Source organism: Sciurus carolinensis, chromosome 14, assembly GCF_902686445.1.
Source record: "Sciurus carolinensis chromosome 14, mSciCar1.2, whole genome shotgun sequence".
NCBI lineage: Eukaryota > Metazoa > Chordata > Mammalia > Rodentia > Sciuridae > Sciurus > Sciurus carolinensis.
Window position 1 is genome coordinate 27,227,003 of NC_062226.1, and position 18,263 is coordinate 27,245,265.

Genomic DNA, 18,263 nt, shown 5'->3' on the forward strand with positions numbered 1-18,263 from the left:
CACAAATGTCTTTGCTATTTTAAAAGCAGAAGTCTTGGTTTGGAGTTTTAAAACAATTAAATGAGCTTACAAAGCTGAAGCCTATGTAAGCACTCTAAGAAATTATATAAGACCACCAAACTACCTAACAGAAATGAATATCTATCAGAAGTGATGTGAATTATCTACCTGATTTACAGATGATGTATGTAAGCAAAGATAAGTGGATAAATCATATTTCTTTCCTAAAACTGTGAAAACTATCAACATGTATCAACACTGATGATGGTGCTAGTTCCTGTTGTCAGGTAAAACCTGCTAAAATAAAAATCATTAAATACTCTGATAAGGACAGGTCACAGAATCACAAGGAGAATATGCGTCAAGATTTCAGTTCTGTTTCTTGTGCCTGTATTAAATTACACATCAAAGTATTATATGCTGATTCCTAGTGAAATCTAAGTGGCATTCAGATTGTGTCATTATTGTTTAGATTCTTCTCAGCTCAGTTATGATGCCAAAAAATGCTAGGTACTGGAGATGAAATGATAAATAGGATACAATTTCCAAATTTCTATGAGTTTAGAAATGAATATGGGAGCTTTCAAAAGAAGAATGACAGTAGAGCTGGTGGTAGAGGATGTGATCCACCTAAAGAGGAAGGGAAGGTTTTCCAAAATGTGCAAGACCCATTCCTTATCATCACTACAGCTACTAAGAACCACTACTCTAGTTTGAATAGACTCAATCACAGATAAACTAGAGGAAATAGTAATACAGTGCAATTGCTATGTTGGAGTAAAGGTCACTATGAAAGAATAAGGAAAGGCAACTAACTTTAAGGCTTTTACTAATTTATATTTTGAATCACAGCAATTAGTGTACATTAATCATTTCCCCAACTAGCCTAAAACTGGCTGAATTAATATCAAGTAATAGTAAGTATGTTAAGTATACTATACGATGCTCAAGAACATTAAAACTCTTCATATAAAAGGTCTCTGTCTTGCAGGAACTTTATGATAAAACATAATATGAAATATAAAAAACGATTTTTTAAAGACTTTAAAGCCCATATCTGGTTCCAATTATTAAACAATAAGCATTAAAAAGTAACATGAAAATATATGGCATAGAACCTAGATAAAAATATTATTGGTATATAAATTCCATCACAAGTAAAAACACTAAGAAGGACAGATAATGTATTTTCTTTTTAGAGAAGGAAAAGTTTATTTTGGGCTCACAGTTTAAGAGGTCTCAGTCAATGGTCAGCCAGCTTCTTGGCTCTGGGTCTGAAGTAAGGCAGAAAATCATAGTGGAAGGGACTGGTAAAGGAAAGCAGGCAGTGGGGAAAGGTTGAGGAAGGGAAAATGGGGAAAGGTGGGGGAAGGAGAAATAGACAAGACATACTCTCCAATGGTACACCCCCAGTGCCTTATTTCCTCTAGTCATGCTTCACCTGCCTATAGTTACCACCCAATAGTCCATTCAAATTATTAATCCATTAAGTGAATTAATCTACTAATTAGGCCTCAGCTTTCATCATTGCCTAAAAGTTCTCTCTCTTAACCTCTGAGAAGCATGGGGACTGTACTTTCAAAATATGAGCTTTTGGGTGACATTTTAGATCCAAACTATAACATTCTATCCCTGGCCCCCCAAAGCTCACGTCCAACTCATAATGCAAAATACATTTTGTCCATCTCCAACAATTTCAGCATTGTTCAAAAGTTAAGTCCAACATCTCTTCTGAAACTCAAAGCAAACCCTCAGCTGTGAGTCCCTATAGAAATCAAAAAGCAAATTATATATATACAACACACAAAGATAGAGAGTAAACATTCCTATTCCAAAAGGGAGGAATAGGGGCATAGAAAAAAGGAATGAGACCAAAGAAAGACCAAAACACAGCTGGGCAAATGTCCTGCCAACTCCACATACAGCATCTGGGGCACATGGTAGGAAGATAAATCTCCAAAGGGCTTGGGGCAACGCTGCCCCTGTGGCCTTGAGGGTTGCTGCACATGTGGCCCCTTAGGTCAGCTCTTTCTGTTGTCAGCAGCTTTCCTCAGGAGACATTCTACATTATTGACATCTCTTGATCCCACATTGCCCTCTCAGGGGCTGCTTACAAGGATTCTGACCCTGGCCTCCCAGATCTTATGAAATCTTGGTGGAAGTCTCCAGGACCACTGATTAACTCCTAAATCTTGCATTCCTAGAGACCAACACCATGTGGACAATGCCAAAGTCTTGTGCCAGTGTGAGTAGTACCTGGGCTCCCTTGGACCATGGCTGCATCAGTCGGAATACCTGGACAGCTGAGCATGATGAAACAAACCCTGGGGAAACAACTTTCTGGGCTTCATTGACTGGGCAAGCAGGGTGCCCCCATGGTTGCTTCTTAAATGAGTTTCCACCTTTACACCCTCGAGCTTGCCATAGGTTTGGTCTTGCTGATTCCTGGCATGCCCACAAGGCATCTTCCCTATTGTCTATGCACAAAACCTACAACTTCTCTTCAGTGGTCGTAATCTCTTTAGCAATTGACTTTCTTGGTCCCACCTTTCAAGGGACTACTTCTCTGGTCAAACTGCAAATTTTTCAAATCTTTCCCTTCTGCTCCTAATTACCATGGGAAACCTGGCTAAAAGTCACCAGCAATACCAATGCCACTGCCCGAATGCTGTACTGCACTGAAATTTCCTACACCAGATTACTTAGTCCATTACCTAAAATTCAGTCTCACAAAAAGTCTCAGGATATGGACAATATGTAGACAAGTTCTTCATCAGAATATAATATGTGCGACCTCTAGACTAATTCCCATCAAAGTCCCTGTTCTCATCTGAAATCTCACATTCCTATCCACATTCCTACAGGCATTATGGTCTTCTGAGCTCCCACCAGAATCACCCATTACATTCTGCTTACAACACTGTAAGGCTTCTCCAGCCTGTATTTCCAAACTTTTCAAAATCCTCTGGCAAATTGTTCTAAGGGTTTCAGAATCACATGGTGAGATATGTCACAGTAAGGACCCAACTTCTTGGTATCAATTACTGTGTTAGCCTTTCATCACTGTGTCCAAAATACCAGACAAGAACAACTCAAAGAAGGAAATGTTTATTTTGGGCTGGCAGTTGCACAGCTCTCACTCAGTTCATGGTCAGCCCACTGTGTGGCTTTGGGGCTAAGGTAAGGCAGAACAACGTAGTGGAAGAACATGGCAGAGGAGGCTGCTCTGCTCATGGCAGCCAGGAAGCAGAGAGTGCTATGATGTAAGAAAATACACTTAAAGTTTCCTAAAAAAGATACATATCATGTCTAATGGAAAAAAAGTATTACAGAGATAGTACATTAGATGAGAGAAGGTGAAGGAAAAATGATAGTAAATGTTTGTAGAAAAAAACAAAGCTGATGGGATGCTTAGTTAAGAGGTTTAAGCAGTCCAAGCACCTTGAAGTTCTAATGCAAATATGAGGTTAATATAATAATATGGTATATTACAGCAATTATTTTCACATGATGTGGAAACAGAACATAACTAGTACATAAAGACAGATATATAGCAATAAAGAAAGAATTGGGTCAATCTTCCCAGCTGAAGCATGGATGGATTAGGGGTATCAGAGCTATCAATCCTCTTAATCTTTAGGCCTGAGATAGCTAGTGCCCAAGCCTAGCCCCCTCCATCCAAGAACAAACATCTTCTTTAATCTCTCTTTTCATCTTTTATTATATGCCAAGACATGAAAAATGTTGGTAAAAAACTGGTAGTAGATAAGTCATATGCAAATGTGATGGAAAATGTATAGGATGAGAAGTTCAAAATTGTTTTTAGACTCTTTATATAGCCAAGATCAGCACTGCATATTCTTTTAGTATCTCACTTGTCTTTTTATATTATCATTCTTTGAAGGCACCAGAATGAAAGACTTTGGCACTTGACATGAGACCCCTCCTGGCCCTCACATTTTGAGAACTGCCTGAGCAGGAGTCTGTTTGAAGGATTATCAAAACTTTTTTTTTTTTTTTTTAATTTTTATTTCACTCTTCTCCACTCCTGCATCTGGATCACCTCTCTTGATATCAGGGCCTCTTGGACAAGAACTGACTTGCCTTGACATTTAATTTAGGTTTATAACATCATGTGTTAGCCTGGACCTCTCAGTGCTGCTAGGTCCCAACTTAATCAGGGATATTGGGGAGTGAAAAGGAAGAATGGATATTATGAGTCAGTCAGATTGACAGCAAAATAAAACAAGAAGCGGAACCACGGAGGGAAGAGAGTAATGCAATTAGGCAAAGGTAAGGTTAGAAGGCTGAGGTAACAGAATAGGAAGTATAAAGAGAAAAAGATTCTAAAAATGTACTCAGAGGTAAGAGAAGTCAACAATTTCCTGCTGTTCTCCAAAGTTAAAAAGGGCTTAGCTACTCTCCAATCTTCTCTAAATATTGCTGGTCTTCATGTTATTTTCCTTTCCTTTCATTGTTTCATTTCACTTCTCATAAGAGTGTCAGTAGCCTAGAAGCAAAGATGATATTACAAGGGATTAAGAAGTCTCTACCTACTTACTTTATTCACATTTTAATCTGTTGCAATATAAACTCTACCTCAATATGCTGACATTTGAAAATAAAAGTGTTTTTAAAAAGTAGTCTCTCTACTTTATGCTCCAGATAGTGTCTCCTTTCTGAATGGTTAGTGTAAGGGGGTGTGGGAAACATGGCTGAAATCAAAGACCTAGATAAAAAAAAAGGTTGGATAAGAAAGGAAGTAAAGATAGTGGGGCTGTCTTTGGGGCAGGAGTACAGATGCTTTTCTTTTTCTTTACTGATAGTATGTAAACATAATTAGTTTTGTAGTAAGAAAAACCAAGTTTTAAAAAACTTTAAAAACTCTCTTATGCCACAGCTCAATTAACAAACAGTCACTTACTAGAATCCATACCTTATGAGTCTTAATTATGCTAATACTTTCCCATATTTGGAGTAATAGGATGGTGTGAAATCAAGTTATTTTTAAGTAATTAAAGTCTTTTCCTCAAGATGCGAGTACTGATTTGCTCGGTTTAAGACACGTGGATATATATCTTAGCAAAACTGCAAAGTTAACAGACTCAAACTCAGGGTTCCGGGTATGTCAAGTACTCAGTAGAACATTTAAATGTGAATATATGGACACATAAAATATGAATGGATGTTTGCCAATATTAACAATGGTTACCTCTGGGGAGAATTTTTACATTGTTCATTGAGCTTTTCTAAATTATCCCTGTAATTTTATAATGAGCATATATACTTTTCATAATGAATAAATTTTTTAAATTTTAAAATGGATGATGGATAATATTAAGTGTCTTAATAATGTGACACATTTGAGAAACAGGATCTAGATTCTTGTCACTTAAAAGTATGATCATGTTGGTGCCTGTTGGATATAAAGAATTTTCAGGCCCAACCTCAGAATTAGATTTATAATGTAATTTTAAACAAAATCTTCAGATGATTCATATGTACATTAAGCTTTCTGAAAAGCACTAATCTAGATAGTAAGGCCTTTACATACAGGGACAATAAGAATAATGTCTACCTTGTTAATCATTTCCATAGTACTCAGCAGTGCCTGAAACACATATTTAGTGAATAAATATGTAAATGATATAGCTTCTAGGTAAACAACCATAAAGGGAGTGTATAAATCTATTTCAATTACTTATTTTCTGCCAGATTTACCAGAAGTGGGTGTGGAATATTTGCCATAAATGCTATTTGTAAATTACTTCAATAACAATGTTGGCTCCCTAGAACCTATGACTACGTATAATTCTTTTTAAAAAGGAATCCTTACTCTTAGATCTGAGATCCACTTGCCTCCTTCAATAATTTCTAGCCTCCTACGTATGGGGATGGCCTACAGTTCCTCTCTCTACAACCTCTCAAAATCCAATCTCAAGATTTTAACTACCAAATCCAAAAGAAAACTTACTGTTTTAAATCCAGTCTATTTATTCTCTCTGCCTGTTTCAATTCTATATTCTACACCTCAAATTTAACATTCAAAGTTAATGATTTTATTCTTCATCAACTCTCTTCCTTTTCTACCTCCAGAAGGCAGTTCTCCATCCTCAAAGACTTAAGTTTTTACAGGTTTTAGAAAAGAGAGACTATCTGGCCCAACAACATCACTTTATAAAGGAGAGTAGGATCTAAAAGAATTAAATGACAGTGAAGAGGTTAGTTATTGGGGCAGATTTGTAATACAAACCACCTTATTCTACTACTACTACTGCAACACACTACTGCATGCTGGAATTTGACAGAATTCCCATTTTTGCCAATAGTACTTAGATGCACTTTTTAGAAACCCAAGTTCAAAACATCATCTAGATCCATAAAATCAAATTCCGTGATCTTTTTATAAAATTTGTTCTAATAGTTATACATGACAGTAGAATGCATTTTGACATACTGTACACAAATGGAGCACAATTTCTCATTCCTCTGGCTGCACATTTCTGTGTTCTCTTGATATTTCTCTCATGCTTATCATCTTCTTCATTTTCAGAACACTGCAGTTTCCATTTTGGAGTTCAATGCCATCCTTCCCAAATCCTCTATCTCACTAAGCCTATTTCCGTGAATACACTCTGAAATATGAATTATATTCCTGGAGTTTATATTTTTATCCTTGGTGCTCAACTAGAGGTGGTTCCTAATCATTCAAACCAAATCATTCCTCCAGAGTCCAACTCAGAGCCTTTCTTCTGGGCTTTTCTCTTTTCCCAATTTTTAATGAACCACTTTATCACTCACTGATATTTGTTCACAGACTGATTTTTACTCATAGGAAATCTGCTATCCTCAAAGGCAGAAAGACTCTGGGATATCCTGTGGGTCACCCTTTTATATTTGAGAAAAATGAGTCTCAGAGAAAAAGAGGTTTGCTTCATGTTCCTTGAGAACTTGATGATGAAATTTTGTATGCATCCTTTGGACTCTTAATGGCCACCTCTTCACAGAACCACGCAATTTTCCCCTACATTTCCCAATTAGCAATGCAAACAAGACACACACCAAAGCCATATGAATATAACTTTATTTAGCGCACCCGAGTCCATACTATTATAAGCACACAAAAGGGATGCTTCAGCATATACTTCTCCAAGTGCCCTGAAAGCTGAATGGGGGCGGGAGGGCATCGGAGAGATTTGGTTAATTAATTACCTCCTCTCTATAAAGCTGCTGCAACTCTCTACCGCACAGAACTACTTTCCCAGTTGGGACCCAGCCTCAGTGTCCGCCACATTGCCGCCTTCTTTTCCCCATGGGCTCATTCCTCCAGCTACTACCCTAGCAAAGCTGCCCAAACCTGGCAGTTTCTGTCCTCCTCCCACGACCTGAAACCCTCTCCGGCGATCCTTTCGCCTATTCCGGGTCCGCTCTCACAACTCGGCTCAAACCCTAACTCGGCTCCTACAAGCGTCTCAACAGCCCTCCCAAACTGAACTTGTCACAAGATGAGTTTAACCAGCTGGCACGCCGGGGAGCGTGGGAAGAACTGGCCGAAAGAACTACGAAATGCTCAACTGACTCACTGAAGAGAACCCAGACCGACGCGCGCTCAGCCTGTGGCTGGCCTCGGCCTCGGCCTCCTCCCCGCCGAGGGGAGGAAGGGCGCCCAGAAGGGCGGGAAGCGCAGGCTGAAGGCACGCGAGGCAACAGCGAGACCCGTCTGAAGGCGCCCGCCCATGCCCAGTCATAGATGAAGTTCCCCACACCTTACCTCCCTCAACAGCAGCGGCGGCAAGTCTGCTTTACGGCACTCACGGCAACCGCTGCAAAAGCGGCCGTCAAGCGCGGGGCCGCGGTAACTCGGAGGGGTGGGGTCGAACTGTAGGCGTGCTCACCGCACTGCCCGGGCTCGCTCACAGTCCCTGCCACCTTACCGCCCGAGGCTTACGGTGACTTTAGAATCTAACCACTTAATCAGAGCCCCTCCATCCTTTGAATAGGTAACAACTATAACGCACTGAGGCAACCTAAGATTTTAGGAAAGCCTGAGGGGGACGATGACGTGAAGATGCACCAACCGAGGGGTGTTCCCCAAAGCGTGTGAGTTGACCAGAAAAAGTATAGACTATTAGCTAAACGTAAACTTCAGACAAAGACCCAGTAATTTTGTAGTATATGTGCTAAGCAGAAAGGGAGTCAGAATAACTCCCTGAATTTTGGTTTGGGAACCGTTAGTTGGTTTGGGGCGTAGAGTGGGAATTAGCGGCTACGTTTAGTACTGCTCACAAGTTGCCTGCATGACACCGCGTTCCCGCAGGTGGTTGTCCTCCAGTTTAGGGCTGGAAATACTTGCACACAGAATTTCGGACCTGACTAATTTTAATGGTGTAATCCAAAGTATGAATTTTTGAAAACTACAAAGCACAAAGCGCTAAACAAATTACTGTAATTTTAAGCATGTTCTACAAAAGAAAACAACAACCTAAAAACACTCTTTGAGGTTTTTGGGGGTTGTTTCTTTCAGTACTGGTGATTGAACCCGGGGGCACTCTACCACTGAGCTAAATTACCAGTCCTTTTTATTTTTTGAGATAGGTTCTCACTAAATTACCCAGGCTGACCCTGAATTTATAATCCTCAAACCTCAGCCTCAATAGTAGCTGGGATTACAGGTGTGTGCTACCACACATGGCTCTAGTTCCCTAAACTTTCTTTTTAAAAATTGTTAGGAATAAAATGCCTTTCTTACTTAAGCATTTTTAGTTTTAGTATGGACCATGACATTAGGTAGTAGTTAAAAAATTACTAATTTTTCTAAAATTTTAACGGAATGTGGTTTCATTTAAAAAGTCATCATGGATGTGTACTGCAGTACTTAGTGAATTTTTTTTTTTAAAGAACGTAAACATGTAAAGTGGAAATTATAATAAAGTAGAAAAGGGGGAATGTATCCGGTTTTTATAAGTAAGTACTTTTTAAGCACATAGCAAATTTTGTTCTGCATCAACCTTAAAAGGGGGGGGGGCGGCACAGTTAAAAGGAGAGCATTACCCTGGCCAATCTGATTTGAGCTAAATTCTTTTTAAGTGAAGATCAACTGAAGTTTCTGTTTTTCCTACATAAACCACAGGCTAATGTGTCATCTGTAACTTTTGGGTTTTTTTTTTTTTTTTTTCAATAAAGTAGACCTTATGGTCCTCTGCAAGTGAAGGAACCTGAATTCAGAGTCCTGAAAAAAAAAATGGGGAGCTGGGTGTGCAATCCTCCTTTATTATTTAGTTTTCTTGGATACAACTAACTTGTCAGAAACTTTTAAAATTCATCTCTAAAGTTTTCCCCATGTTCTTATAACTTTTCATATTCTTTGCATTGGTTTATATATGTAAATTACAACACTGTCTGCCACTGTCAAACAGATCTAGGAACAAACAGCTTAATGGAGGTAACTCTACAACTCAATTGGTAGCAGTATTTCTCAAGTATACTATAACTATAGAGTCAGCCATGAACCTTAAGCTCACCTTGTCAGTCAGTGTGCTTTAATCTGGTTAGCCAATATAGTTGCAAGAGGGTACAAGGGTGGATAATAACAGCCTCCATTATAAGCTAAAACATCCATCTTTTAAAAAATCACTCAAGATGTATGTGTACATCTTATCACATTTCTAACATTTGTGGGATCTCAGGCAAAAATACAAATGGAGGCCAAGCCTGATGTTTGTGTATTAAGTAGCTAGAGCTAACCATCAAATGTTATATCCATCTATCTTGATATCTCTTCAAGGAACAGAAATCCATTTTCAAATATGGAATTCTCAGATTTTTCAGATATGTACTGAAGAACAACAGCACAAGTACTAGGTTAACCTTGCATGTATGTGGGCATCCCAATCTGCACAGCCAAGCTCCAGACACACTCCCTACAAACTGCCACTCACTAGGATATATTTACCTATATTATATACCTGTAGTACAATCTTTTGACAGGATGGACTTTAGGAAGAGACCTACACATGTCCTGGAGGACAGCTTCAGGCTGATCAGGCAAGGAATTCTGAAGTGCTGACTATCTGGAGTATAGTCTACAGGTGGGTAGAGGTACATAGACTCCAATTTTTTAATCCATGAAGATAGGGACAATGTGGCAATCAGGCCATGATCTATTTCCTCTAACTCAAGTCTGAGTGCATGCACACACTCATGGGATCATATGATGAACAATCATTTGTTTAATAATATGAATAACTTTCCATTAATAGTATATGTTATATGGAAGCACCATAATTAGTGCCTGTTGTGATGATCTTTTGTAAGTAGGCATGTCACTTGTATGCAATATAAATGTAAAATAAGGATAAGGGAAAACTTGGACAGAAAAGTAGAGTGTACATGATTTCCCAAGCTCTTATCCGGATCCTAGCCAAGAGCAGTAGGACTGGTATGCCAAGAAAAAGACTCCAGTGAGTAAGCCAACTCCCATAATGGTTGGAGGGTGGTGTGCAGAATGTATCTAGATTACTACATAACAATGGTAGCTTGCTTTGATCCAGCAAGTTAGAAATGGGGGGCCTTCAAAATTCTGATAGCCCACTATTTTGTTGTGATAACTCAGGTTTATAAAGCCTATCTATCAAAAAGGAAAATAAATTTCCCTCCAGGGTCATCAGATTCATTCACCTAATGGTCAGGTTGCTCATATTTTACTATCAAAATACTATAATGAATATTGACTCATTTTAGAGTGTTATGAGAAGTACTTAGAAAAGGAATGAATTTTTTAGGGAGTGTACATTTAAAATCTTGACATTGCTAAATTGTTCTTCAGAAATGTATGCATTCATACTTCTTGATATGAAAGTATTTATTTCACGATATCTTTGCCACACTCCTTTCCCCATAATAGAAGTCTATCCAGTTTCTTCATTCTTCTCAGTGAAAATAATCTTAGATATAGAAACTCTAGTTTCTTTTAGTCGTTGTTTTTCTTCTCCTAAACTTGTTTTAAGTTAGAATACAAATTTTAAAAAGGTTTAGGTTCCGATTCTCTTAGTTACTGTCTACCAAAGAGTAACCTAGTAAGTGACAAACTTCAAAGCCAGATACTAACTTCCTAATTTATATTACAGTTATGTATAGCTTGTTTCATTTTCCTTTTATAGCAGCATTGTGTACAACAGAAGCTACTAGCAACATGCACTTCTTTACATTTAACTAAAATTAAAAATTCAGTTACTTGGGACATTAGTCACCTAAGCTACCAATAGGCTGTTATCACTAATATAGAACTTTCCATCACTGCATAAAATCCTGTTGAACAGTATTGCTCAAAAATGTTTGGGCAAAGGGATTATGACTTTTTAAAATACTCTCATTCCCAACAACCACATTGTAAACATTATTTAAATACACATCGATAAAATCAATCACTGAAGCAAAAGAAAGAGAAAAAAGTTTAATTTTTAGATGAGACGTTCCAGGTACTTTTGTGAAAACTTAACTAGGACATTCTATACAGAACATACTATTACTTAAACATACAAGTTTGTGACTTGGAACAACCTGTTTTAAATTTAACCATTTTTTAAAAGGTTTTGTGTTGTTTCTAAGGAAAATGAGGCAATATGTTTATTAAAACACTGTTGCAGCACTGAGTATTGTATATAGTTTATTAATGGTCTTCATCCATAACTTAAAGGTTAAACCTAAGGAACAAGAATTTTTATTATCATAATTGCATAGCAAAACCATGTCCAGATAATAGACATACCAAAATCTGTAGATGAAGATAACTTGTAAAACATCTCCATTAATAAATCCAATTTAAAGCAAAATAAGTATGTCAGGAGAGATAATAAATGATATCCAAGTTAACTAACAAGGTTTTGAAATGCATCTTGTTTTTTAAAAAAGGAAAATGCAACAAAGTTGTCAAATATTCACTGGGCACACAAACTGCTGAAGACCCATTTGGTTGTATGGGAAAAAAATTATTCAGGCCAAATTCACTTTTTGTAGATGGCATGGAGTAGTCCTAAGTTGAAAGTTCAAATACCTGGATGGAAAAGTAGTAGCTTGCTTAATTTGTTTCTTTATGCTACTGTTCTACACTGACATACTAATGCCATGGGAGAACTTTTACTATTCTAGAAAGTCTTGAAATAGATGAGGAAAAATTAAAAGGTCACATGTCATACACAAATTAATATTACATGACATATTGATAAAAGGTTTTATTTTTAAAATCACATTTAAAATCACTGATGATACCACTTTAAGAACATGCTTTATATAAAAGTAATTGGCATTTAGAAGTATCCAAACACTTAAATCCACATGTTTACATAGCACTTTACTGTTGTTGAAGCAATTTCACATATTCCATTTTATTCCTCACAACAGCCCTGTGAGGTAGGCTGAACAAGTTACAATTATTTTAACCCACTGTCTCCTTGTCCTATGTAGAGGACATCTATAAAAACTTAAATTGAATAATTCTACAGGTTTTTATAGGTGTCCTGTATTGGGGACAATGAGACATATGGGTTAAGTAAGGCAACAGAGGCCCAAAGGTGATGAATGATTTACACAGTTGTCACAGATCTAGTATATGATAAATCTAGTATATGATAAATTTTAAATACTTTTGGAAAAGATGCCAAAATCTTTTTATTATCACATATAGGTATTTTAAAGATTAATGGTTTTTAATATAAATTATATTACTCAAACATTAGCTATTATGTATCTTATAGTATGAATTAGTTATAAATTTGATTTTAAGGAGTCTCCCTTAGATTAGGTGAATTAGACTAAGTGCTTTGGTACCTTAGAGATATTGGAAATGTTTTATATACATATATATTTAAAAAGATGGATTCTCATATTCCTGTGCTCTCCAAAAAGTTCCAATATTAATAAAATGTCTTTTTCCAATCACTTACAATTTGACTTATTTTAAATAAGTCCAAACTTAAGTGCCAAGCCAAAGCAAACACATTCACCTACCTTCTGCCCTACATACTGTGAAATCCTCTAAATGTTTATTCCTAAGGACTAACTTATTAACTGGGTACTATTAATAAAAATATCACCTTAAACAAACAACTTAAATGATTATGAATCAAAAGTCAGTACCAGAAATAACAAATACTTTTAGTTTAATAATTGGGTGGTCCGAAGAGAAAGTACCATGGCAATTTCTGGTATCTGTTTATCAAGCCAATACTAACCTTTATATGGCATGTCCAACAATGTCTTCAAACGAAAACAACAGATACCAAACGTATCCCACTTAGAACTCAACTAATTAAAAATGCTTACGTAAGTTAATCATACATCCCAGGTAACTGCTATCATGTGACATAAAAAATAACAAATAATTGCAGAAATGTGAATACTGTTAAAAAACTCAAAACTAAAACTACCATGAACATGAGGTAATCTTGCTATGATGATTAAGAAAACATGATCTCTCATAGTATTCCAGTGCTGGCATTATGAAGTGTACATTTTGGTTAAAAATAACAAATAATTTTATGGTTACTTACTATACAGAGTGACCATACACTGCTCTGAAAGACTGTATATAGTGTAAAAATAAACTCAAGAAAGAAGCTTTTCTGGATCTATGTTATGTGATTACATGAAAGTGAACCATATTATATGTACTTCATTTAAACTTTTTATAAGCTATAACAAACTTACTTTTTAACACTTCTGACTTTTTAGCAAAACATTGTTTTTAAAATGCAGTCTCAGTATACTACTCAAAACAGGCAAAACTAGCTACACAATAAATTAAAATTCACTAGTTTTGGAAGTGTGAATGCAAAGTAAAGCAGTAAAATTTTGACTGCCATATCACAGACACTCAAATATTTGTTTTATGAATTAGCCAATGAGTGAATGAACACAGATCTAATAAATACATTCTTTAAAAAATTATCATGATTTGAAAATAGCCAAATTTATTTAAGCCTGAAATTACATATTTCAGAGTAAGATGCTATACTTTCTTTTAAACTCTTTGGAATAATCATTTTTTACATATATCCTTTTCCAAAATTGTTTTTAAAAGCAATAATAATACACAAATAGCTATAATTTTATGAAACATTATGTAGAAAAAACCTAATTATTCTAGGTAAATCATGAAATAAAATATCTTAGCCTAATTAAAAGATTTTATCACAAATATTTACTTTTATTATTTATGCCACCAAAGATCAGTCACAATTCAAATTATACATGATACTGTTCATGCTTAAATTTCATAAATAAGAAAATAAATGCAAGCTAATATGTCATTTTATATAGCATAGGGAACGATTACTGTTTGCAGAACAGGATAAGCTGTATAGCAGTAGTTAATGGTTTGTCAAAATGGAACAGATGCCAGCAATTAAACCCATGTACAGACAAGACATGCCCCTAATACTTTTAATTAGTTCACCTATATTGGAACATTCAAATAATTACTACATATTAAATTAATATGTGCATTAGTTATTAAATGCTTAGTATATACATATTAAAGATGTATGTGACATATAGTAACTAGCTGCAAATGTCAAAATGAATTGTAGAAAAATTCTTTTTCTAAAGTGCTTAAGGCAGCTCCTTCATTTCTATATCCAATTTAATACAACTGGCTTGGAATTCAACTGGTAAAAGGGAAATGCAATACTAAATGCATGTTTTTATAAAACAATTTTTTACACCTTTGATATATCCATTATAGTCAACCTCTCATGCATTTCTTTTGTAGAAAGCAGTCATGTTTGACCTGTCAAAACAAAAGGTAAATAAAGCAATAAAGGATGTTTAAAAGTGGTTAGCAATTTTCCTTAATGTATTAAATTGAGCAAAAGAGCTCATTATAACTCAAACATCAATGAAAATGTTAAATATATCAAGTTAATAGTTACCTTATTTTGAGACTATTTAAATAGGCACTGTATTCAATTATTTTTTAGTTTTAAAATGAGGATGACAGACTTTTTCCATCCACCTTAACTAATAAAATTTAAAAATTCTTAAACTAAAACACTTCACACTTTGCTCTTTAATTTGAGAGACCCAGCAGAGAAGGAAACCCTCAGATTCTTATTTTGATGTAATGATAGTGTAATTTAATACCAACTGTTACATGTGACGTGAACTTAGGACTCCAGATTTACTGAATTTATTAGTATAAAGCTGCTAAGTAATTAATTCCCAGTGAAATTAGGATATTTTCTAAAAGAATATTAGAAAAATTTGTATTCAAATTCTCAAATGATGGCAGAACACAAGAATCATATGCACTTCTCCAGCCCAATTAATATTTAATTTTTCCCATGGCCCTACAACAGAAGGCTCTCACTACTGTAATTTGTCTGGCTTAAATATCAGTTGACACTGCATGAGGTGTGGAGCAAGAGCATGCTTAGAGGCAAAAGGCACTGAATTAGTAAGAATTATATAATACATAAGAGTAAAAAAAATTCTATACAAGAACATCTGTTTTTTCTGTTTCATTTTTGCTAAAATATGCTGTGCAGAGATTTTCACATAGAGCCACTCCACTGAATTACTGCTCTCAAGTTGGAGTGTGAAAGGGAATAAATTCCTGTTTCTTTAGGTCCTGGAATAGCCCTTTATAGGGAACAGAACACCCAAAAATTTCTTTACAAATACAAGGAACAAAAACCAAAATTATATTTGGAGATTCAAAATACTATCTATTACATACTTTATTCTCTAAACTGCCTTACAGTCTTTAAAACTACCAACATGGGGAGGGGAGGGGTGGGGGGGAAGGGAAAAAAATGGTAGAATGAATCAAACAACATTACCCTATGTAAATTTATGATTACACAAATGGTATACCTTTATGCCATGTACAGAGAAACAACATGTATCCCATTTGTTTACAATAATAAAAAAAAAAAAAAGAAAAAACTACCAACATGTTATTAGAAAATAGTGTGGATATTTGTCCTCTGGAAAAAAAATAATACCCCAGGTCAATGGAAGTCTTTGTTTAGATTTGTTTTTATCAATGGAACAAAGCATCATATCAGTAAGCAGTAAATTTTAAGAGGGCAGGTCTTTATACAGAAAACAACTCAAATGTAAGCAACAAAGGTTACTTCTGGAAGAAGGCTGTCATATTACAAGATATTTCAAATGAGAATGAAAGAAATTAAAAATTAAGGAAAATATAAATTTTAATTTCAAATGTTCAAGGAATTCTTAAATACTGTAATTATAACTTTTAGTTTGGCTCAAACAACTTGAGTAACAAATTTTAATCAATTTTTTAAGAATAGATTTGTTCTGTTCAATGCCACTCATTGTTTAACATATGTCCCCCACTCCAAGTCTGGGAAAGATGTCTATGTTGATTTTTAGAAGAAATAAATAACTTTAGCAAAAGGACTAATGGGGGAAAAAAAAATCAAAACGTCTGAATGGTTGGTTGAAAAACTCACACCAATTAAGTCAGAGATATGCAGATTTTTTCCAGTTGTTTAAACCTTTCCCATATCTTATTAAAATATAATTACTAAAGAATACTTTTAGGTACCTCCCTTTGTAACCTGCCCTTTTTAGATAAAAGCCAAGTACTATATGGTTTTTCTACCCTTTATATAACCTTATTTAAAAACTTTCATTCCTATTAATAATGTTAAAATCAGCATAATTATAATCAGTGCCAAATTTGAGTGGGAATTTTATCAAAGATAACTACTAAAGGTAGGATTAAATTAGACAACAATACCAGAAAACATAAGGTTTTAAAAAATTGTAGTCAACATTCAAAGTGGTGGAATGAAAAGTAGTCTAATCAGAGCAAACCCTTTGCCATTGTGTTACTATAGTACATACAAAACTGAAATTTGAGTGATTTTAAGCATTTAAAACTCTTCCTTTCCCCTCTCTATTTATAGTTATAACTATAAGAGAAATATCAATATATTCTGGAAAGTAGAAAATGATATACAATCTAGTAAGTAAATAGGCTAATTTAGCAAAACTCAACTTATTTATAAAAAGGGAAAAATAAACCATTGTAAGAAAACTTCTGTTGTCCCCAATCAGTGATTTCGATTTTTAGAAAACCTTGGTGGGGGAGTGGCTACATAATTTTAAAGAGTTAGTGTAAGAATTAAATAACAGGTAGTGATGAGATAGAAAAAATAAAGCATGAAGAAAGCATGAAGAAAGAAAAGCAAATTTTAAAAGCCTTTCAACCTCAGGTCCTAGGATTACCATATGCAATTAAACAGTTTAGAAGAGCAAAAGTAATCTAAGAAACACAATAACGAGTTTGTATGTAAATATTTAAACACTGCCTTCTTTCCCATTAACTCTTCAAAACATGAGTTTCTTGCTCCAGAACTGCTTGCTTCTATGATATTGCACAGTAGATTCCTGCAAATGCTTCATACTAGATGCTTAATCTAAAGAGATTCCAGGCCTTAAAGCAGAACATAGCAAACCTGATTTCCACCACTCACAAATTTCTGTGATAGGTAACTGCACAGAAAAGGCCACCCAGTCAAGAGGGAGGGTAAACATTCTGAGTAGGCATTACTGAGTAACATTGTTCAGGCTGCTAGTTGAACCTGTCATTCCATTTTCACTTTTCTGAAGTGTTCTCACAGCACTTGGAACCTGCATCCCAGTACTCAAAGAAAGTCCACCACACCAAACCTAAGAAAAAAATAAAAATAAAGCCTCAGTCAGATTTAAAACCAAACCAGAAATTCAGTGATTCTTAAATTTGTTTGAAAGGCAAAATGCCATTTATATGAAATCAACAAATCCCAAACTGATAACCTTTGTATTTGAGCTGGGGGGAAGTAGAGAGGCTAACTCGGTATTCTTTTAGAGCCACAAAGGCCAAAGGAAGTCTTTATGGTAGCTGAAGCCACCAAAGCTGTACCCAAGAATGGAAACTCAGGGCTGCAGAAATTTAGAGACTGAACTGGATCAATCTGTGCAAAAGAAACTGACTATCATTACCAATGTTAACCTTCACAATTAAGGGAAGTGTACAAAGAACCAACTTCCTTATTCAATGATTGCTTTTGGTTTTGATGATACTATAGGACTCTAACAACCCTCTGTTAACAGAATAAAAACCTCTGATTTCTTCCTTGTGTTTTTAACAATAAGAACTTGAATAATACTTATGAAAGAATTCTAAGAAAAATGCAAATGACAATATCCAGATGCACTTGCCATGTTCTATAAATTATCACAAATATGAATAA

The 18,263-nt window shown here is 35.4% G+C and overlaps 2 protein-coding genes across 5 annotated transcripts in view; both read right to left on the minus strand.

Moving 5' to 3' along the window:
- The window catches only part of Fktn (fukutin), an 87,798-nt gene extending 79,991 nt beyond the window's left edge, over positions 1–7,807 (minus strand). For both annotated transcript variants that reach the window (XM_047525343.1, XM_047525342.1), the window contains exon 1: positions 7,772–7,807. The gene's annotated coding sequence lies outside the window, so the exon portion shown is untranslated. The remainder of the gene's footprint in view (positions 1–7,771) is intronic.
- A 3,630-nt stretch (positions 7,808–11,437) lies between these two features.
- Positions 11,438–18,263, minus strand: part of Fsd1l (fibronectin type III and SPRY domain containing 1 like) — a 95,712-nt gene continuing 88,886 nt past the window's right edge. For all 3 annotated transcript variants that reach the window (XM_047525235.1, XM_047525234.1, XM_047525233.1), the window contains one exon: positions 11,438–17,700. In XM_047525235.1, the coding sequence (XP_047381191.1) occupies positions 17,578–17,700 (123 nt within the window). In that variant the 3' untranslated portion in view covers positions 11,438–17,577. The remainder of the gene's footprint in view (positions 17,701–18,263) is intronic.